This window comes from Oryctolagus cuniculus (genome assembly GCF_964237555.1).
Source record: "Oryctolagus cuniculus chromosome 16 unlocalized genomic scaffold, mOryCun1.1 SUPER_16_unloc_1, whole genome shotgun sequence".
In the NCBI taxonomy this organism is placed as follows: domain Eukaryota; kingdom Metazoa; phylum Chordata; class Mammalia; order Lagomorpha; family Leporidae; genus Oryctolagus; species Oryctolagus cuniculus.
Genome location: NW_027208201.1, coordinates 3,735,794 through 3,758,563, shown reverse-complemented (window position 1 = coordinate 3,758,563; position 22,770 = coordinate 3,735,794). Strand labels below are relative to the sequence as shown.

Below are 22,770 nucleotides of genomic sequence, written 5' to 3'. Positions count from 1 at the left end.
TTCCTCTGCCCTCTCAACACAAGCACCCCACTTCTCTGTCCCCTTCTTACTCCAGCTCCTGCTGCCTCAGCGTGGCCTGGCCTCCTTGTGGCTTCCACGGCAGCCTCCTTTTGGTTCTCGCCTTCCCCCAGCCCAGGGGATGGGTCCGTTCCTATCCCCGGTGTCTGGACAGCCTCCTGCTGGCTCCTGTCTCTTCTGCTGTTTCCTCATGCCTCTGGTTTTTATCCTTTGCTAAATATAAACACATCAGGGCAGGCTCTTGGCTTGGGCCGGGCCTCCCTCATCCGAGGCAGAGGTGAGAGCCAGGCCAGAGCTGGGGCGGGGGAGGAGGAGGGGGGACATGTGGGGCACAGGCTGTCCCAGGCTCGGCACCAGCAAGGACGCTGAAGATGAGGGGGTGGAGCAGGGCACCTTGTCCTGCGAGCTTGCACCTTTCCCCCAACATTTATTTCTTGGGTTAGAAAAGATGGGAGCCAGCCCAACAGGGGCCTTTCCAAGCATCCGATGAAACACTAATGCACCAGCCCTGGCACCCCACAGAGGATACAGTAAATCCAGGCTCCGTCTCCCAGGCCTGTGGGAGCCGTGAGGGATGGCTGCTCCCCCTCCTTCCAAAGTCAAACCCGGAGTCAAAACATCCCAGGAGTCCCCACTGTTCAGACGGGTGCTTGGCATGTATGCTTTTTATATAGTCCGAGAGTACACTTTTACTTTTAAAAATGTAAATAGTTGTTCATCTTGCTCACTCTTAAAAGAAAATAGCACATCAAAGCAACTTGGGGCAAATTGTTTCTCTGGTTCCATGCTGTCATGTAAACAACAACAACAGCAAACACCAGCAAACAAAATAGCAAGCAGATACGGGCTGAGCATCCCTCACTGTAAAACCTCAAGTCTGATATGCTCTGAAAAGTTTTCAAGCCCCAATGTGACACCCTCAAGTGGAAAATTCCACACTTGGAATCATGGGTGTGGGTCAAGGTCAAAACGCAGGTGCACTGAAAATAGTGTGTAAAAGTACCTTCAAGCTATGTGTGTAGGACGTGCATGAGACATTTGAGTCTTGTGTTTAGACTTGGGTCCCATCCCCAAGATGTCTCATTATGGGTGTGCAAATATTCAACACTCTAAAAAAAAGAAAAACAATTCTTTCTAGTCTCAAGCATTTTGGATAGGGACACCCGATGTGTGGAATGGGTAAAGCCCCCGCCTGTGGTGCCAGCATCCCACATGGGCACCGGTTCAAGTCTTGGCTACTCCACTTTAATCCAACTCCCTGCTAATGACCTGTGAATGCAGAAGAAGATGGCCCAAGTGCTTGGATCCTTGTGGGAGACCCGGCTGGAGTTCCAGGCTCCTGGCTTCACCCTGGCCCAGCCCTGGCTGTTGCAGCCATTTGGGGAGTGAACCAGCAGATGGAAGATCTCATTCTCTCTCCCTCTCTCCCTCTCTCCCTCTCTCTCTCTCTTTCCTCTCTCTGTAACTCTGCTTTTCAAATCTATCTATCTATCTATCTATCTAAAGATAAAGGGAAGATGGTCTTGAACAACAGTCAGGTAGGAAGACCTCAGTCTAGGTTTTCATCTGAGCTGTGGTTTGTACGAGTTGAATGTGACCTTGGCTACACTCTGAGTCTCAGTCTTTTCTTCTCTAAAATGGGGGTACTGCTGCTCTCTTGCAGGGCCACTGTGTGGGTGACACGGTCCACACTGGGCAGTGTGGGCATGGGGTCCTGCCCGTGGCATGCCCTTGGTCAGTGCATGGAGATATCTTGCATTTCCAGAGTCAGGGACCTGCCTCTTCACAGGTCTCTGACAGCCCTAGATGGAGTAATAGGGATCCCCTGACTGCACGGAGCTGATTGATAGTAACTAATAACCTAGCTGTTAGAATCAAGTGTGATGGAAGATTCCAGGCAGCAGGCTGGGGGACAACCGAGCCTGCAGCTCACTCCAGGAGGGCTTCCTGGAGGAATGAGGAGCTGGCCAGGCAATGTCCTGCTCTCCACCCCAGCATGCCCTTCCCTGGAACCTGAAGTCGGACAGGAGGAGCCCCAGAACCAGCCCAGGGCCTGACATGAGGTCCATCATGGACCTGCACCACTGAGGGCCTTTCTTCCAGGGGCCCGGCTTCCCAAGTCAAATGCTTGGAGAACGGGTAACCAGGGCAGAGGGCAAGGATGCAGCTGTGCAGTCAGATGAGGTCGGGCTTCTTGCTTAGCTGCCAAGGGAGCTGAACTAGGGCAGAATGCCTTTCTAAGTTGCATTTGCTTTTCCTGCCTCCCTGCCCTCCGCCTGCCCGCCCTCCCTCCCTTCTATCCATCCATCTACCTATCTTCCTTCCATGCATCCATCTATCCATCTCTCTCCCTCCCTCCCTCCTTCTTCCCTCCACTTCTTCTACCCATCCATCCACCCTGTTACCCACCCACCTGCCTTCCCTCCCTCTGTCTGTTCCAGAAAGAACGCCAGTGTCTTCATCTGTAAAACCAGTTTGTAACTGCTTGCCCAGCTCTGACGAGAGCTCACTGAGAAAATGATGTATGTAAAGGCTTGGCAACATGCCTGGGCTAAACACTGTTGTCATCAGCCCCTGCCCATCTCAGCAGCCGGACACCTGCCTGCTCGTCCTCCATGGTGGAGAAGAAGTGCGGGCCAGACTTCCAGGGTCCACTGCTGCTCTTCGTGGCTGGGGCCGAGGCTCCTGAGTCATAGGACGGGGCGCATGGCTTGGGCTCTGAGCCTGTGGAGAAAGCAGAGCCCAGGAGTCAGGGCTAAGCTGGCACCCAATGCCTGCATCTGCTGCTGCTTGCTCTGGGTCTCAGTTTTCTCATCTGTAAATGGGGGTGATGGTGGTGAGGAAGGGACTGAGGTCTTAGCAAAGATCTTTTAATGATCTTTCTTTTTTTAAAAAATTATTTATTTGAAAGGCAGAGTTATGGAGAGAAAGGGAGAAGGGGGGAGGGAGGTATGGAGAGAGAGAGAGAGAGAGAGAGAGAGAGAGAGAGAGAGAGAAAGAGGAATCTTCCATCACTGGTTCACTCCCTAAGTGGCTGCAATGGCAGGATCTGGGCCAGGCTGAAGAGCCAGGATCCAGGAATGCCATCTGGGTCTCCTGCATGGGTACAGGGACCCAAGCACTTGGACTGTCACCTGCTGCTTTCCCAGGTGCATTAGCAGGGAGCGTGATAGGAAGCAGAGCACCTGGGACGTGAACCAGTCTCATATGGGATGCAGGTACCAAGATGCTTGGGTGCCAGCTCCAAGAAGTTTCTTTTTTAAAGATGTATGTACTAATTTGAAAGGCAGAATTATAGAGAGAGAGGGACACACACACACACACAAAAGTTGGGGGGAGAGACAGAGAAGGAGGCAGGAACAGAGATTGAGATTTTCCATCCCTGGTTCACTCCCCAAGTGGCTGCAATGGCTGGGGCTGGGCCAGGATGAAGTCAGGAGCCTGGAATTCCATCTGGGTCTTCCATATGGGTGGCATGGTTCCAAGCACTTGGACCATTTTTTGCTGCTTTCCCAGGTGCATTAGTAGGGAGCTGGGTCAGAAGTTGAGCAGCCAGCTCTTGAATCGGTGCTTATATGGGATGCTGGCACTGCAAGCAGTGGCTTAGACTGACATGCCGTAACAGCGGTCCACATGCAACTTTTCAGCCAACATCCATGCTACTTCTTTTCCACCCTGAGCCTGTAGCAGACATTTGCAATCAACAATGAAACTCCTTCCTGCTGAGCCATTCAGAATCATCCCTGCATACATTTCCAGCAGCTGTCTCCAGCTGATCATGAGCTGAAATCCATTTGTTATGCCTATCAGAAAGCCTTTATTTGGGGGTGGTGCTAAGGGGTTCACAGATCAGATGCCCACATTTGAAGAAGAGTCTCTGAGGGTGGAACTTCAGGTTGTCCCCTTCTCCTCAAGCCCTCCTCTCTCCCTCCAATTAACTCCGAGTTAATTCTGGGTGGGACGGAAAGAGAGGAGAAACTCAGGGCTCTGGGGCCAACCAGGACCTGCCACTAACAATTGCACAAGTCCAGGAAGTGTCTCTCTGAGAAATGGGAGGCGGGTATGGCAATGTCCACCCTTCAGGGGCTTGGTAAGGATTGTACGTCAAGCACTGGTCCTGGTGCTTGGCCATTCTTTGTGCTTTCCTTGTCCTCTAGGTCAACAGGGTGCCCTGGCTTAACGCTAGGGCTTGGGCTGAGCCCTCTGTTGCTGGAAGAGTGGCTTTCTCTCTTCTGGAGCTCCCTGCACTGTGGCTGGATCATGTCCACCCCTGCTTATTCAATTTTCTAGGCAGGCTCCTCACCACTTATAGGAAAAAAGTTGAATCTCTTGGCCCAGCTACTGATGCCTCAAGGATCTGCCTGCTGTATCTTGTTCTTGCTGCCTGTGAACTTTCCCATTCATACCCTCACATGACCTTGCATGAAGATCATACCCTTCTCCCCCCAAAAACCCCTGTCCAACCCCCAACTTCCAAAGATCTTGTGCCTCTCCTGAGTGTACATCCCATTGCCTTGTTATCTAGATTCTCCTTATTTCCCCTCTAATACCACCTTCCCAAACATACCACAGGTACTGTTGAGTGGATGGATGGATGGAAGGATGGGGGATGGAAGAGTGGATGAATGATGGATACACAGATGGATGGATGGAAAGTTAGAGCATACATAGGGTAGAGGTAGAGTGTACATAAGGAAGAGTGGATGGATGGATGGATGGGGGAACAGAAGAGTGGATGAATGATGGATACACGGATGGATGGATGGAGGGATAGAGAATACATAAGGAAGACTGTATATATGGTAGAGTGGATGGATGGGTGGATAGATGGAAAGATGTATGTAGTTTGGATGGATGGGTAGAAGGGAGGATGGACAGGTGAATGGGAGAGTGGACGGGTGATGGAGAAATGGATGGATGGATGGTAGGGCTTATGAATGTGAGGAAGAGTGGATGGCTGGGTAGATGGACAGAAGGATGCATGGATGGATGGAGAATGCCTGGAGGTGAGGCTGGAGGGGTGGGTGAAGGTAGAAGAGAGGGAATAGACCATTGAGGGGGACACACGTGAGGAATGATCATCATGTTCACTGGGAAAGCAGTAACTTCCCGAGGTGGGACAGAAATGGGGACTGGGAGTGGCACGGCAGACACCTTGGGAAAGTGCCAGGTTAGTTCCTGTTCACTCCACAGCTCGGCTTCCCTGAGGCTCAACGCCCCAGTTTGTAGGGGGAAAGTCCTTTTATAAAAGCAAGGGTGATTGTCAACAATACCCCAGAGTTCCCCCTGCAAAGTGTGTGGCTGGGGGCCCTGTCTTTAACTCCTGCTGCTAGCAGAGGGGAAGAGAAGGTGAAGACGCCACTCTGCATCCTAATACGGAGGCACAGGGAGCGGTGGGCAGAGATGGGGCTGTCTGCAGCCACCTCACCGTCACCCTGCTTTCAGCTGTGTGAACAAAAATGCTTATAAAGTCTTGGGAGTCTGATCTTTTCCAACTTGAGCAGCCTTCTTTAAGCAAAAGAATAAAAAATTATGAATTTGTGGCTGGTGTCATGGTTCAGCAGGTAAAGCCGACACCTGTGATGCTGGCATCCCATATTGGCATTGGTTCATATCCTGGCTGCTCCACTTCTGGTCCAGCTCCCTGCTAATGGCCTGGGAAAAAACAGCAGAAGATAGCCCAAGTGTTTGAGTCTCTGCCACCCACGTGGGAGACTTGGGAGCAGTTCCTGGCCCAACGCTGGCCATAGCAGCCAGCTAGGGAGTTAACAGCAGATGGAAGATCTCTGTCTCTCTCTGTCTCTGTCTCTCCCTCTCTCTGTAATTCTCTCTGTAATAAATAAATAAATCTTTAAAAACAATTATGAATGCAAAATTTCTGGGGTCCTTGGCACATACCAAGAGCATCAGGCCATACCAAGAGCCACGGCAGAAATTAAACCATTTTATAAATACATGAATGAAATGAGTTACATGTGCACCTGCATGTGTATCAAAAAATCCCAAGGAGATTGATAAATAGAAGGGCAGTTCCTCAGAAAATCAATTTTAGGGTTAGCATGTGACCCAGGAATTTCACTCATAGGTTGTTACCCTGGAGACTGGAAAACATCCATCTGTCCAGAAACATGTATATGCCTGTGTATAGCCGTATTATCCCTGGGGCCCACTGTGTGATGCAGTGGACTAAGCCACAGCCTGTGATGCCAGCATCCCATATGGGCACTTCTTTGAATCCTGGCTGCTCTGCTTCCAACCCAGCTCCCTGCTAATGCATCTAAGAAAGCAGCAGAAGATGGCCCAAGTGCTTGAGTCCCTGTTATCCATGTGGGAGACCCAGATGGAGCTCCTGGCTCTTGGTGTCAGCCTGGCTCTGCCTTGACCATTTTGGCCATTTGGGGAGTGAACAAGAGAATGGAAGATCTCTCTCTCTCTCTCTCTCTCTCTCTCTGTAACTCTGCCTTTTAAATAAATAAATAAACTTTATAAAAAAGAACAAGTATTTTTTTTTCCAACAGCCAAAAGGTAGAAATAATCTAAATCTCTTTTCATGGATGTGATGGCTAAACACAATGTGGTCTATCTACATAATGGAATACTATTCAGCCACAAAATGGAATGAAGTGCTGGCACATAATTCAGCAGAGATAACCCTTGAAAACATTACATTATGTCAAGGCAACCAGTCACCAAAGAACACACAGTCAAGAACTCCATGTACACGAAATGTCCCTGTCGTTGTTCAAGGCTGGCTTAGGGGGAGGACTGGAGGATTATGAGTTGAGAAATAAAGGATGCAAGCTTCTGTTTGAGGAAAATGTTCTAAAGTGGATGCAATCATGGTTGTACAATGCTGCGCATACACCCAGAACCCACTGAATTATATACTTCACATCGGTAATTTGAGGGCTGGCGTGTGGCGCAGCAGGTTAAGCCTCTGCTGGCCCATATGGGTGCTGGTCAAGTTCCAGTTGCTCCGCTTCCAATCCAGCTCCCTGCTAATGCACCTGGGAAAGCAGCAAAAGATGGCCCAAGTGCTTGTGACCCTGAACACACATGGGAGACCCCGATGGATTTCCAGGTTCCTGGTTTCAGCTCAACCTAGCTCCGGCCATTGCAGTCATTTGAGGGAGTGAACCAGCAGATGAAAGAGCTCTCTCTCTCTCTCTCTCTCTCTCTAACTCTAACTTGTAAATAAATAGACAAATCTTTATTTGAAAATGGGTAAATTGTATGGTGCATGAATTACTTCTCAATAAAGTGGTTACAAAGAAGTTGCTAGAGCACTGGTTGGGGCAGGTGCACAAGGGGTCTGAGGTTTCAGCTATGCTCAGTTCAAGGCAAATGCATTCGGAGGCTAACCTTGCATCAACAGTGAATGGATAAACAATGCCATGGTTTCTGCCATGGCCGTTTTCCTGGCCGCCTTCCCTGGCCTGTGGCGAGGACTCTGCCCTTGTGGAGCTTTGCATCTCCCCATCCCCTGCCCTGAAGTCAGGGCAGCATCTATGACTCAGAGAAATGTGGGAAATAAACACACAGGCTGTGAAGGAGGAGAAAAGCCAGATGTGGGGATGTGTCCTGGAGGCTTATGGGAGCTCAGGAAGAAAGGGCCATTGCCGTCTGCCGGTCAAGTAGAGGCTGGAGGTGAGCCTCCAGGGTCTGTCTACCTCAGCAGGCAGAACTCTTACAGCCTGGAGAGGCCAAAGGCAGAATCCCACGCCCTGTATCTGTGAACCCTGAAGGGCCAGGGTCCAAAAGCTAAAGGCGAAAGAGCAGGGATGAGTTCAGCTTTTATGTGGAAGATTCTGACCCGGGAGCAGATTGAACTTGACCTGATGATGACGTCAACTCTGACACTGTTTCACAGATTGAGCCTCAGTTTTTGCATCATAAACTGAGCTTCCTCCTGGTTTCATATACTGAGTCTCATCCTACTATAATAGGTTGGGCCCTGATCCCAGTGTCACTGACTGAACCTCATCCCGAAGCCATGATCTAAGCTCTGATCCTTGTGGTATATCCTGAGCCCTGATCTTGCTGCCATAGCTGAGCCTCATTCCGCTCTCACAGGTTGAGCCTGGTTGTTGGTGTCATATCCCAAGCCCCTATCCTAGTGCCATAAACTGAACCCCAAGTCCGATCACAAACTGAAGCCTCAACCTGGTCCCAGGCTGAGCCCTGATCCTGGGGTCACACACTGAGCTCTGATTTTGGTGGCAGGTTCTCTTCTCTGAGCTCCAGATTTTGTCATCACTACCCAATAGTGGCTCACACACCCCAATACCAAGCTGTCCCGACCTCAATTTCCCTTCCTCTCCTGTATCCCCATACGGGTGCAGCCATCCTGTGTTCCCAGTGAGCAGACCAGACACCTGGAGCTAGCCTCAGCTCTTCCTCTCCCCTCAGGACACCAAGTCCTGCTGATTTCGCCTCTATGACATTTCTCTATTCCATCCCTTCTTTACTCTGCCACTGTCTTAATATCAGCCTCTTTCCCATTATAGCTCTCCCTACACAACTTCAATTCTTGATGTCACAGACTGAGCCCTGATCCCAGTGTTACAGGCTGAGTCCTGATCTTGTGTACTAGGCTGAGCCCCAACATTTGTGTCATAGACTGAGCTCCAATCCTGGTGTCACAGGACAAATCCAGATCTTATATCATACACTGAGCCTCAATCCTCATGTCAGTCTGAGCCCCGATCCCAGTGTCACAGGATGAATCCTCACCTTGTATCATGGGCTGAGCTTCAACCCTTGTACTATAGACTATAGACTACAGTTTCCACTGACCCTCAGTCTCCAATCTCTCCTCTCTGGTCCATCTTCTGTTCTGGAATTGGACACAATACTCTGATGGTCACTCCCCTTCTACTGCAGCCCACCATAGACTGCAGTTCCTTTGGCTTGATACACAGAGACCTTTTCAGTCAACCCTCTCAACTCCTTCTCTCACACATGAGTCCCAGACTCACCACTATCCTGCCTATTTCTGTAATGGTCCCATTTCCCTCCTTACCCTTGCAACCAAGGGCTCTGTTGGATCCCATGTGGATAGTTTTAGCCAGAGGACTTTGGATATCTCCTCACTCTACCCATGCAGTACTTGACTTGCCATCCCTCAAATCAGGGCTCTGTAGGCTATGGACCAAATCCAGCTCACTGCCTGATTTTGTAGATAAAATCTTATATTCACACAGCCATACCCATTCATGTGTGTATCATCCATGACTGCTTTTGCACTACAGTGTCAGATGCAGAAGCTGCTTCAGAGACCACATGGCCTATAAAACTGAAGGGATTTATTGCCTATTCCTTTACAGAAAGATTTGCTGATCCCTGCTCCAGGGTATGAGGTCTGTGAGGGCAAGGACAGTATATGATTTACTTTTTTTTTTTTTTTGACAGGCAGAGTGGACAGTGAGAGAGAGAGAGAGAGAGACAGAGAGAAAGGTCTTCCTTTTTCCGTTGGTTCACCCTCCAATGGCTGCTACAGCTGGCGTGCTGCAGCTGGTGCACCATGCTGATCTGAAGCCAGGAGCCAGGTGCTTCTCCTGGTCTCCCATGCGGGTGCAGGGCCCAAGGACTTGGGCCATGCTCCACTGCACTCCTGGGCCACAGCAGAGAGCTGGACTGGAAGAGCAGCAACCGGGACAGAATCTGGCACCCCAACTGGGACTAGAACCCGGTGTGCTGGCGCCGCAGGCGGAGGATTAGCCTAGTGAGCTGCAGCACCGGCCTATGATCCACTTTTATACACACAAGTTCCAAGTAGTAAAATCATATACACAGTGGTCACTTCCTATATGCCTAGCCTACGCTAAACCCATCCTGGACTTCTTATCTTCACAGCAACCCTATGAGTTCTCATCTTATAGAGGGAATGCTGAGGCTTACACAGGTGTGCTATTTTTCTTTTTTTTTTTTTTTTTAACCAAGATCAGTATGTTACAAGGAAGAGCACAGATTTGAACTCAGATATTTCTGAATTCAAAACGAGGGTTCACAACCTTTTGGTTGTCCTGTGCTGATTTAGGCTGGGTATAGTCAGTGCTCCTAAGTTTGGTGATGAAAGGATGGATAGTTGGATGGATGGGAGGAAGGAAAGAAGGATCAGTGAGTGGGTGGATGAGTGGTTGACTGGGTGGATGAATGTGTGTATGGATATATGGATTGGTGGATGGATGGATGAACGGACGGATGGATGGGTGAGTAGATGTATATATGTATAAGTGAATGGATGGATGGAGGAGTGGGTAGGTAGGTTATGGGCAGATGGATGGATGGATGGGTGAATGCGTGTACGTATATATGCATAACTGAGTAGATGAATGGGTGTTTGGATACGTGGATGAATAGGTGGGTGGTGAATGAACGGATGGGTGGGTAGACGGGTGTATGTATGCATATGTGTATAGGTGAGTGGATGGATGAATGGGTTAGTGTCCGGTTGTCTGGATGACTGGGTGGATAGTCGGCAGGTAAATGACACAACCGTGTCCAGGTGCTGTGATGCACCCCATTCAGGAGATTGCATTCTGAGGGGATGATGGGTAAAGATGTAGAAGGTAGGGGGGCAGAATGGTGGCACAGAAGTCTAGCAGGAAGGGAACCGAAGTGCGACCCGGAACTCACTCATTCCGTGTGCACTTATTATAAATGTGGAAATGAATGAAAGAGCATGGCCAGAATGGGTAGCTGGAACAGACGAGGGCAAGAGGCAGGGAGAGGATCCTACCTCAGGGAAACTCAGCAATGGTCTCCGTCCTTCTCTCCGGAGACTTGCCCGCCCCACCCCCCACCATGCTGAACCCCAGCATTGCTTCAGGAAGTCTGACTCAGGGCTCTGACAGCAAACGACAGAGCTTAAGAAGGACACAAAATACCCATTCAGCCCAGAGCTAGAGACAGGAGAGATGCTGCGAGGGAGACCCTCTCCCAGGAGAGCTAAGCTGTGGCAGGGGGAGGTGCTCCCTGCTCCCACCTCCATCCAAGCAGCCGCCATCAGCCTGAGTTCAGGTCCCAGGCAGCCTCCTCCTCCTCCATCCCCCGAGCACCAGCCATAAAAGGGTGTAAAAGTCGCCGAGGTTCTCGGAGCTCATTCCCCCACCTGCTGGCCTATAAATTACATCATCGACCTGTGTGGGAGGCAGGGTGGGCTGGGCGGCCAGGAGGAGAGCAGAGCCTTCAGGAGGACTCCCCAGGATCGCCATCCACAGATGGACTGGAAATCCCTCCCAGGGGACCCCATTCAGAACACATCCCAAAGGCGGCCTCACACATGACTGGCTTCAAATCCGGGCTCCTCTGGTGCTGCACCTGCTGTGTGACATGGGGCAAGTCACTCAGCCTCTCTGAGCTCAACTCTGCAAGGGCTCAACCACGGGCAGTGGCTGTACTCTGCATGTCAGTCGTCTTTTCTATTGCGGCCCCATTTCCCAGCCGCCCTCTCTGTTCCCAACCCCAGCCTTGGGTTCCCTGGTTCTCCTGCCTGCTTCCTGACCCCAGCAAGTCTGCCAGGAGTCTGTGGAAACGATGAGCTAAAGAACTTTCCCACCAGCCCCCTCCTTCGGGGAAACTCCTTGCTACCTCGAAAACCGATGGTGCCAGTATTTGCCGAAGCCGAGCAGTGCAGCTGGCCCGACCAGGTGGGGCTCGGACAGGAGGGCAGGGGGTGTGAGGGACACGCAGGAGGCCAACTCCTTTCACTCTCCCCTACCTGTCCCTGGCTCCATCCGCTGGGGTCCCAGACACCATCTAATTCTCTCCAAGGGTTGACCCTCTCTTCTTTGCAAAGATGTCTCTTTGTAAGCCCAGTGCACTGAGACCCTAGGGGATAAAGGGACTCTGTGGTCCCCCGTAGAAGTAAACTGAGGCACTGGAACCCTGGGTAGGTGAACACCGAACCACCCATTCGGCCCCTGAATGTCACCCCTGTATGCACCACCCCGAGCCTGGTCCTGGAGAGACCCCAGGGGGCGTCACCAGGGTGCCCCTAGGAAGTCCTCCACACTAGACAACTTCATGGCTGGGCCTGGGAGGAGCCGCGCCTGACCAGAGAAGGAGACAGGATGCCCGAAGCGGCTCCTGGGGAGTCCAGGCGGTCTGCGCCTAGGACAGGAAGGGCGCGCGGAGGTCGGGGTGGGGGGTGGGAGGGGATGGCGGGCGGGCCAGGGAAGCCGGGCGCGGAGGAGGGGGCCAGCCAGTCGCAGCTTCCCCTTACCTCTCTTAAAGGCCCACCGTCGCAGCCAGAGCTTGGAGAAGGCCGGCCAGGAGTGGTGGAGTGCAGAGTCAGCCATGGGACCCCCGTGTGCGCGCGAGACCGTGAGTGCGCGGCGGCGGCGGCGGCAGCGGCGCGGGCTGGGGAGGCTGGGGAGGCAGGAGCCGGCTGGGGATCCCTGCCAGCCCGGGGCTGCCAGCAGCAGTGGCGGAGGCTGCCTCCAGGGTCCGCCAGAGGCTTCAGCTCATGGGCTCCTGGGGTTTCGGGCTGAAGGGCGAGGGACTCAGCGGTTCTGGGCTCGGGGGAGGCCATAACCAGGTCCTAAGGCTGCCCCTGCCCTGGCTGGATCGGACGTTCCCAGGGAAAATAAAGCAACCAGGGAGTTGAGGGGAGTTTGTGTGCGCGCGCCTGTGTGTGCGGGCACGCGATCGTTGGCGTGTGTCATCACTGTGTGCACCATCATCCATGTGTGGGTGTCATCATCCATGTGTGTGTGTGACAGTGCAGGCTGTGTCAGGGTGAAGAGTGTGTTTTGGGGTGTCTGAGTGTGTGTTTGAGTGTGACTTGTGAGTGTTGGCATGTCTGAGGCCAGCTATCTGAGAATCTCTGTGGGGCCGGCACTGTGGTATAGTAGACTAATAAGCCTCCTCCCGCCGTGCCAGCATCCCACCTGAGTGCCCGTTCCTGTCCTAACTGCTCCTTTTCTGATCCAGCTCTCTGCTATGGCCTGGGAAAGCAGTGGAAGATGGCCCGAGTCCTTGGGCCCCTGCACCCACATGGGAGACCCAGAACAAGCTCCTGGCTTCAGATCGGCCCAGTTTTGGCTGTTGCAGCCATCTGGGGAGTGAACCAGTGGATGGAAGATCTCTCTGTCTCTCCCTCTGTCTGTTATTCATGGGGTTGGATCCACAAGCAACACCTTTTTCTGGAATCTTGGAGTTGTGATGTCTGTGTCTGGGTTTCTGTGAGTCTACATGCTTGTGTCTTCATCTTTGTGTGTGTCCACCTGTGTGCTGTGGTATGTATATGACATGTGTGTGTGATGTCCATGTGCTATGTGTATGGTATGTGTGCTGTGTCTGGGGTATGTATGATGTGTATGTCCAAGTATATAGCATGCGTGTGGTGTGTTTGATTTGTGTGCACAGTGTAGTGTGGTATGTGTAGCTCATGTGTGTGCTGGGGCCTGTGGGTGCTATATGTGGGGTATGGCATGGGATGTGCTGTGTATATGGTATGCATATGATGTATGTATGGTGTAGTATGGTATGTGTAGTATGTAGGATGTATGAGTGTACTGTATGTGCTATGTGTAAATGTGTATGCTGTGCCGTGGTGTGTATGGTGTGTAATGTGTGTATGGTATGTGGGGTGTATGATGTACTGGCATGTGTGTGCTCTGTATATATTGTGGCATGTATAGTGTGTATTGTGATGTATGATGCATGTGGCATGTGTGTGCTGTGTGCTCTGTGTGCAACATGGCATGTGTGGTGTGCTGTGATGTGTGTATGATGTATCTGGTATGTGCATGCTCTCTGTGTAGCGTGGCATGTGTGGTATGTGTGCTGTGCTATGTGTGTGATATGTGTGCTCTGTGTATAGTGTGGTATATATGGTTGTGTACTGTGATGTGTGTGAAAAGTGTGTGTGCTCTGTGTGTAGTGTGGCGTGTATGATGTGTGTGCTATGGTGTCTGTATGCTGTGTGCTCTGTGTGCAGTCTGGTATGTATGATGTGTGTGGTGTGCATGTGCTCCCTATGTAGTGTGGCATGTATGGTGTGTGTGCATGTGCTGTGTGTGCTATGTGTGAGAGCCCGCACAGGCCTGTGCTGTTTGCTGCCCCTGGTGGCAGATGCCAGGCCTTGCGTCTTCACTCTTGCATGTGAAAACTCTGCAGCTGCAGACAAGCAAAAGAGGAAGTGCTGGGTGCAGACGTGTGCTTGTCAGGCTCTGTTTTAATCCTTGCTAAACACCATTGGCGGGGGAGCATACCCTGCAGTTTAATGACTCTGTGAGTATGTTAACATGTGCATGAACAAGGTTAAACATTTTTCATCTGATGATTGCCCTGCTGGGCTGTGTTCTCACTGCTTTTTATTTGCTGAACTCATTATTCAGTGGAGCACTAAGACTTTGGCTATGATATAAATTTAAAAATATAATCTCAAAAATAATACATAAATGGGGCTGGCGCTGTGGCATAGTGGGTAAAGCCACTGCCTGTAGTGCCAGCATTCCTTATGGGTGCCAGTTCAAGTCCTGGCTGCTCCACTTCCAATCCAGCTCTCTGCTATGGCCTGGGAAAGCAGTAGAAGGTGACCCAAGTGCTTGGGCCCCTGCACCTGCATAGGAGACCAGGAAGAAGATCCTGGCTCCTGACTTCATATTGGGTCAGCTTTGGCCATTGCAGCCATCTGGGGAGTGAACCAGCAAATGAAAGACCCCCCCCCCACTTCCTCTCTGTAACTCTGCCTTTCAAATCAATCAATAAATATTTTTTTAAACTACACAATATATTAAGTTGAAAATAAAAATTTCTGGGAGCCGGTGCTGTGGTATACTAGGCTAAGCCTCTGCCTGCGGCGCCAGCAACCCATATGGACACTGGCTGCTCCTCTTCTCATCCAGCTCCCTGATAATGTGCCTGGGAAAGCAGTGGAAGATAGTCCAAGTGCTTGGGACCCTGCCACCCATATGGGAGACCCAGGAGAAGTTCCTGGCTCCAGGCTTCAGCCTGGCCCAACTCCAGCTGTTGTGGCCATTTGGAGAGTGACCCAGCATATGGAAGACCTTCTGTCTCTTCCTCTCTCTACAACTTGGCCTCTCAAATAAATAAATACATAAAATCTTTAAAAAAGAAAAGTTCCTGGCTCTGTTCCTTCAGGACCCCCTCCATATGTGGCCCGGATCCACCTTGCTTTGCCTCGCAGGCAAGAGGGCCCAGGATGCCCCCTCCTCACCTCCTGGCCCACCTTGTCTCTGCTCTGCCCTCAGGAGCCATCTCTAGCCTGGCTCTATGCGTGACCCCTAGCCTGCTCCTCTCGGATCTCCCTCTGGGGTCCACTCCTGGGGGCCTTCCAGCATCCCCTTCCTGGTACCATGGGCTCCTCCTCGGTCCTTCCCAGCATCTCTCCCTGGCAGGACCCATCTTCCTGCTGCTGCCTGCCTTTCAGCTCTGTGTCCCCACAGTGTCCTTGGCCACTTCTTGCCCCCTCCACTGGCCCTACCGACTCCCTCTGGTCCTTGCTCGTGACTCTAGCTCTCACGGCATAAACAGATGACCCCCACGTCTTCCCCTCACAGGCACACACCGGAGGGAGCCTGCGTCCCCTCTCAGAGTGCCCGGGTTCTGTCCCTGGCTCCAGCTCCTCATTCCAGCTTCCTGGGAGGCAACAATGATGGCCTAAGGGTTGGGTTCCTGTACATACTATTCTTTTTCTATTATAAAAGGTTAATTTTTAAATTAGGCACAGTAGGGAGTTAGCAACAATAGCTAAAAGAAACAATTGTAACAGTTAACTGTAATAGAAGTTATGTGAAGTTTCCCTCTCTTCTCTGTCTCTGTCTCTCTCTCTGTCTCTGTCTCTCTCTGTCTCTCTGTCTCTCTGTCTTTCTCTCTCTTTCTCTCTCTCTCTCTCTCTCACACACACACACACACACTTTTTCATAGTATATAATGTTTTCAGACTGCGGCTGGTCACGGGTAGCTGAACCCACAAAAAGCCAAAACAGTGGCTGAGGCGAGGCTACAGTACTTCCCCAAACACTGGGAGCTGGGTGTGTATTTGGTGCAGCCATTAAGATTCAGTTAAGACACCTGGGTCCCAAATCAGGGAGCCCAGGTTCAATTCCCTGCTCCAGCTCCGGCTCCGGCTCCTGCTTCCTGCCGATGCAGACCCGCAAGGCAGCAATGAAGGCGCAAGTGCTTGGGTCCCTGCCACCCACCTGGGAGATCTGGACTGAGTTCTGGGCTCCTGGGTTGGATCAGAGCCCTGCTCTGGCCACAGTGGGCATGTGGGGAGTGAACCAGCAGATGGGAGCTCTATGCTTCTGTGTCTCTGTCTCTCAAACACACAGAACCCAGGAAGATCGGGATCTATCACGCATCCGTCTTTGGTCACTCAGAACCACAGGCTGGTGTGTGGGAGGGGACTGCTTCAGAAGCAAGCCTCAGACAGGGACGGGGTCGGGAGGGGCTGTTCCCAGCTCCTCTTTTGTGCCCAGCCCTGCGCTAAGGGCTCAGGTACGAGGTCTCCAGACGACTCTTTGAGGAAAGCAAAGTCTCTGCCCACAGCCACGCGGGGGCGAGCGAGCCGGGACTGATACCCACATCTGTCCCACACAACAACATCACACTAACACGGTACTGAGCCCAGGCACACATGTTGCAGTGTCACGGGCTGGGGGAGACCCTACCACACACTCCCAGGTGTTTGCTGCTGAGACTGAAGAAGTCACAGAGCTCACCTCTGCTAGGAAGCCCTCCCAGAGGCACTCACAGTGCAAGGCGGTGGTGATGGCAGGGATGACCCCTCGACCTCCCTGGCTACCCTGCCTTCGGAGCCCATCCCCAGCCCACTCCCCTGCTCTGCCCTGCTTGATTCTGACCACCTGTGCTCCAAACTCTCCCCCTCCTGGCTCTGGGGCCGCCCTCTCAGACCCCGGAGCCTCTGGAGCTCGTGTAAGGAACACATGACACTGGGCTGGCAGGAAGCTGCCGACACGGGTGTGCCTCACACAAACCACAGCCCCCTCCCCTCCTCGCCCCACCCCTAGGCCAGCAGCTGGGTGTGGGCGTTCCCCCCCCAGGGGAGGGGGTTGGGTCCTCCCATGGCAGCAGTGGGGGGAGGGGTTCGTCCAAGAATGAGGGGGAGCCTTTTCCCATCAGCCATAGCAGCTTTAGTGTGCAAGCTGGATCTCCCACCCCCACCCCCCAGCATCCCCTTTAGGAAGGGCTGGGAGTGGGAGACCCTCCCAAGTCAGCACTTTAAGAAGGGAAGGGTGGGCGGTGGCATTGGCACAGAGTGCTCGGGCTGCCTTTGTCCCACATCAAGAGGCTTGGGTTCAAGTCCCAGCTCTGGCTGCTGAGGCCAGCTCCCTGCTACAGCACACTTGGGGGGCAGCGGGTGATGGCTCAAGTGCTTGGGCCCCCCTCCACTCACAAGGGACACCCACACTGAGCCCCTGGCTCCTGCCTCAGCCTGACCCAGCTCTGGCTGTTGCAGGCATTTAAAGAGCAAACCGCCGGTGCCGCGGCTCACTAGGCTAATCCTCCGCCTAGCGGCGCCGGCACACCGGGTTCTAGTCCCGGTCGGGGCGCCGGATTCTGTCCCGGTAGCCCCTCTTCCAGGCCAGCTCTCTGCTGTGGCCAGGGAGTGCAGTGGAGGATGGCCCAAGTGCTTGGGCCCTGCACCCCATGGGAGACCAAGAGAAGCACCTGGCTCCTGCCATCGGATCAGCGCGGTGCGCTGGCCGCAGCGCGCCGGCCGCGGCGGCCATTGGAGGCTGAACCAACGACAAAAGGAAGACCTTTCTCTCTGTCTCTCTCTCACTGTCCACTCTGCTTGTCAAAACAACAACAACAACAACAACAACAACAACAAAAAACCAGCCGATGGAAGATTTCTGTCACTCGGCTTTTCACAGACCCCAGCCCCTGGGTGACCTCTCGTGACCACAGAGCAGGCTGATGGCAGGGTGGACAGTCGCTGTGCCCCGTCAGTCCATCTGCTGCCCCTGGTCCCCCAGTCTCTGTGTCCCTTCACACCCAGTTTGGTGACTCACCAGATGGAGCCTGGATCTCCGTGCTGGGGAATCCTGCAGCCCCCAGGCCGCACGGCCGTGGTTTCAGGGGCGCAATGGCCGGCCAGAGCGTGGCGTAACCACAGGGTGACCCAGCTCTTCCCCCAGCTTCCTCTTCCTCAACCGCCCGCCGGCCTGTGCCACCATGCAGGCCCCGGGAGGCGCACAGAGGGCGGAAAGAGCTGTCCCCCCACCCCTCCCTGGTGTCTGGGCCTGCAGGTGTGCTGAGGCAGTGGGGCGGGGAGCCGGGGGTGGGGGTGAGGACAGCTTCCTGTGGAAGCCATGGGTGCAGGGAACGCGCATGTGAGTTTGCACTGGCTGGCCCGTGAGTGCACACAGGGAGCATGGGGCAGGTGTGTGTTCACACTGCCCATGGCCTCTCAGATGGGCAGTACCTGGTGCAAGACGGACAGGAGCGGTTAGCAAGGCTGCGAAGTGTAACGGGGCCCGGCGCCTCTCCAGATGGATCTGAGATGAGACTGCAGTCCATGCTCAGGCTGGGGTAAGCAAGGCTGCAAGGTTTGGTGGAGAGGATTCACCCGTGGGGCCAGGCTGATGGCTCAGCACAGGGAGTGGGAGCTGGGAACGTACTCTGTATCCAGACCAGGGCTTGTAAGGGAATGGGGCCCAGATCTTCCTGCCACTTCTGGTCCCCTCGGCCACTTCTCTGGGACAAAGGCTCTGCTGAGTGTGGAGCAAGTGGAATTCCCCGGTGTTCTCAGATGATGTAGCGGATTCCTCTGGGTGCCTTCCTTGGTGGGGAAGCTGGGCTCACCTGCTTAGTTGCCATGGCACGTGCAGGACTTGGCCGTGTAGGCTTTGGCTGCGCCCCAGGTTGCTGCACCTCCTTCCACAGGGGGCTTTGCCTTCCTCAGGCCTCACTCTCACGCTGATTTCTGTCTTCCCACGTAAGGGGCTCAGCTGCTTGAGAGCAACTCACTGAGTGTGGGTTGGGAGGAAATGCTCAGATGTGGCTTAAAAAAAAGAAAAAAAACATGATTAATTAATTAGAGAGATGAGACAGAGAGAGAGAGGTCTTCCATCCGCTGGTTCATGACCCAATTGGCCTCAGCGGCTGGGGCTGGGCCAGGCTGAAACTGGGGGTCTGGAATTCCAGCCTGGTCTTCCACACAGGTGCCAGGGGCCCAAGCACTTGGGCCATCCTCCACTGCCTTCCGGGTGCATCAGCAGGAAGCTAGATCAGCAGTGGAGTAGCAGGACTCCAACCAGCATGGCAATGTGGGATTCTGGTGTTGCAAGTGGTGGCTTACCTCACTGTACCACCATATCCGGCCCTGATATGGCTTTTTTTCTTTTTAATGATTAATCTGGGTCTGGCATTGTGGTGCAGCAGGTAAAGCTGTTGACAGCAATGCTAGCATCCCGTATGGGGCTTGGGCTCATGTCCCAGCTGCTCCTCTTCCAATCCAGCTCCCTGCTGGTGGCCTGGGAAAGCAGCAGAAAATGGCTCAAGTGCTTGATAAGGGATATGGGTGTCCAGAGACACCCATTGGGTGCTCCACCCATATGGGAGACCCGGATGAAGCTTCTGGCTCCTGGCTTCAGCCTGGCCTAGTGCTGGCCATTTTGGCCATCTGGGAAGTGAACCAGCAGATGGAAGATCTCTCTCCCTCTTTCTCTATAACTCTTTCAAAATAAATACATTATATATAATTAATATATATACACAATATATTATATATATATAAAACTTGATGGGCCAGTGCTGTGACGTAGGCAATAAAGCTACCACCTGCAGTGCCAGCATCCCATATGGGTGCCAGTTGGAGCCCCGGCTGCTCTACTTCCAATCCAGCTCTCTGCTATGGCCTGGGAAAGCAGTGCAAGGTGGCCCAAGTGCTTGGGCCCCTGCACCCACGTGGGAGACCCGGAAGAAGCTCCTGGCTCCTGGCTGTGGATCAGCGCAGCTCCAGCTGTTGCAGCCTTCTGAGGAGTGAGCCAGCAGATGGAAGGCCTCTCTCTCTCTCTCTCTCTCTCTCTGCCTCTGCCTCTCTGTAACTCTGCCATCTAAATAAATAAATAAATCTTTTTAAAAAGATACTTGAGAGATGAGGGAGAGAGAGCCCGCCAAGGAACTTGAAAACGGTCACAGTAGTAAATGTTATGTCATTTCTTTTACCACAATAAAAATGCCCACTACTTCCTAGGTGTTGTCTCATGTTTTCCTCCTGGGAGCTGAGATTCCTTACGCCAAGGCAGTGCTGGAAGCATACACGCCTTGCCCCACCTCTGTGTGCAGTGACATCACACTGGCAGCAGGAAATTGGCATGAAGTGTATTTATTTTATTGATCAATTTCACTAAAACCCAGAGGTAACAGCATTTAACATTTTTCCCCCCATTTATTTCCATTTTATATGAAAGGCAGAGAAACAGACAAGAGAGATCTCCCATCTGCTGGTTCACTCCTCAAATACCAACAATGGCCGGGGCCTGGCCAGGCCAAAACCAGGAGCCAGTAACTACATGCAGATCTCCCATGTAGGTGGCAGGGACCCAAGGACTTGGGCCATCCCTGCTGCCTCCCAGGGGGCAATTAGCAGGGAGCTGGATGGAAAGTCATGTTGTCCTGTAGTGGGTTAAGCTGCTGCCTGTAATGTTGGCTTCCTATATATGGAACACCAAGTTCTGGCTGCTCCACTTCCGATCCAGTTCCCTGCCAATGCACCTGGGAAAGCAGTGGAAGATGGCCTAGGTGTTGGGTCTCTGCACCCACATGGGAGACCTGGATGGAGCTCCTGGCTCTTGACTTCAGCCTGGCCCAGTTCCAGTCATTGTGGCCGTTTGGGGAGTGAACCAGCAGATGGAAGATCTCTCTCTCTCTCCCTCTCTCTCTCTCTCTCTCTCTCTCTCTCTCTCAAGTTGTGGGCATCCTAAGCAGTGTCTCGATGACTGAACACCCGCCCCAGGGAGAGCGTCTGTGCCATGGGCACCGGCACCTGAGAACTGCTCAGTGGACACTCGCTGCTCCCACTGCACACAGTGGACACTCGCCGTTGAGTCCCACTGCACACAGATGCACATGCTGGAACACCGTGGGACCATGACCCCTAGAAACATGAAGCTTGAGGCACAGCTTTAGACAGGGGCCCCGAGGAGACACAACCACAGCATGAGTTCCTGCATGAGCGCACACCTCCACGTGGCCGCACGGAAGGGACACGGAGATGCACGCCCTGTGGCTGCTTGCAGAGGTGCAAACAAAGCCATGTTGAGCCTTTTTACAATAAAGATGAAGAAGAAGAAGAAGAAGAAGAAGAAGAAGAAGAAGAAGGAGAAGGAGAAGGAGAAGGAGAAGGAGAAGGAGAAGGAGAAGGAGAAGGAGAAGGAGAAGGAGAAGGAGAAGGAGAAGGAGAAGAAGAAGAAGAAGAAGAAGAAGAAGAAGAAGAAGAAGAAGAAGAAGAGAGAAGAGAGAGAGAGAGAGATCTTCCATCTGCTAGTTTACTCCCCAGATGGCCAAATGTCCAGGACTAAGTCAAGCTGAAGCCAGGAGCCAGGAACTCCATCCGGGTCTCCCACATGGGTGTAGGGGTCCAAGCACTTGAGCCATCCTCTGCTGCTTTCCCAGGTCCATCAGCAGGGAGCTGGATCGGAAGTGGAGCAGCCAGGACTTGAACCTGGCTTCCAGCATGGAATGCCAGTGTCGCGAGTGGTGGCTTAACCTGCTATGCCACAGTGCCAGCCCCACACAAGAGACTTAAACACACACATGTGGCAAATACTGGGCAGCTGTGGGAACCCATGGAGACCCTGCATTCCCCTCCTGGGGCTCCCTCAAACCCCTCAATACAACTATCATTAGGGCAGGCACCTGGCTCTCTGGATGCCCATATCCCTTATCAAAGTGCCTGGGTTCAAGTCCAGACTCTGCTGCTGATGCAGCTCCCTGCTAATGCAGACCCTGGGAGGCAGCAGTGAAGGCTTGAGTATTTGAGTCCCTGTCACCCACATGGGAGACCCAGGTTGAATCTGGGCTCCTGGCTTTGCGCTCACCCTGCCTTGGCTGTTGTGGTCATTGGGGAGTGAACCAGCTGGTGGAGGATGTCTTCCTGTCTGTCTCTGTCTCTCTGCCTTCTAAATAAAGAAATAGAAAATGAAGCGTTCACTGACCCAGACTTCCACACTTGTCCCCAGGGAGGCACATGAGGCACAACCCCACCCCCTCCCCGAAACAGGCTCAAGGCAGGGGACTCAGGCAGACACCACAGCACAGATGCTATAGTCGGTAAGTTGAATGCCACATTTGCTTATGGGGTGCCTACTGTATACAGGGCACTGTCATGGGTGTGAGATCACACAGGCAACAAGAGAGATGTGACCTCCCTACCCACTTCCAGCCCCGGAAGGAGTTCACGGTGCAGTGCAGGAAGCACACCCCGGAGGAAGTCCATGAAGACAGGAAGTGAACAATGAGACTGGGTAGGGCAGGAAGGTTGGGGCGGCCAGGGGAATGAGAGCGGGGTGCTGAGCCCTGGATTGGAGGAGAAGCATTCTGGGTGGCAGGAGGTGCCCGGGCAGAAGCAAGGAGGTAGGACTGAGCTCCGGACAGCTGACAGACAGGAGGCAAGCATGGCTGGAGCCGTGCTGGAGGAGAACAGAGTGCTGTGCACGCAGCCCCCCCCCCCCCCACGGCTGACGGCCCCTCAGCTGTGCAGTCTGGCTCTCCTCTTGCCCTTTGCCCTTTCACCTGCCCCGTCCCACC

At 53.0% G+C, this 22,770-nt stretch overlaps 2 protein-coding genes across 2 annotated transcripts in view; one reads left to right on the top strand and one right to left on the bottom strand.

Annotated features, from left to right (window-relative positions):
• Positions 1–19,033, bottom strand: part of ARHGEF18 (Rho/Rac guanine nucleotide exchange factor 18) — an 89,181-nt gene extending 70,148 nt beyond the window's left edge. Inside the window, exons 1-2 of the mRNA XM_070067505.1 lie at positions 18,030–19,033; positions 2,621–2,742 (exon numbers count right to left, since the gene is read on the bottom strand). Coding sequence (XP_069923606.1) covers positions 2,621–2,742; positions 18,030–18,393 — 486 coding nt within the window. The 5' untranslated portion in view covers positions 18,394–19,033. The remainder of the gene's footprint in view (positions 1–2,620; positions 2,743–18,029) is intronic.
• LOC138847769 (glutamic acid-rich protein-like) lies at positions 18,199–21,677 on the top strand. The gene is made up of 2 exons (XM_070067506.1): positions 18,199–18,549; positions 20,931–21,677. The coding sequence occupies exon 2, from the start codon at positions 21,181–21,183 to the stop codon at positions 21,550–21,552; it is 372 nt and encodes a 123-aa protein (XP_069923607.1). The 5' UTR covers positions 18,199–18,549; positions 20,931–21,180; the 3' UTR covers positions 21,553–21,677.
• The last annotated feature ends 1,093 nt before the right edge of the window (positions 21,678–22,770 follow it).

What these genes read in the sequence shown, in the direction of transcription:
- LOC138847769 (XM_070067506.1), top strand. Translation starts at nt 21,181, where the DNA reads ATGAGTTCCTGCATGAGCGCACACCTCCACGTGGCCGCACGGAAGGGA.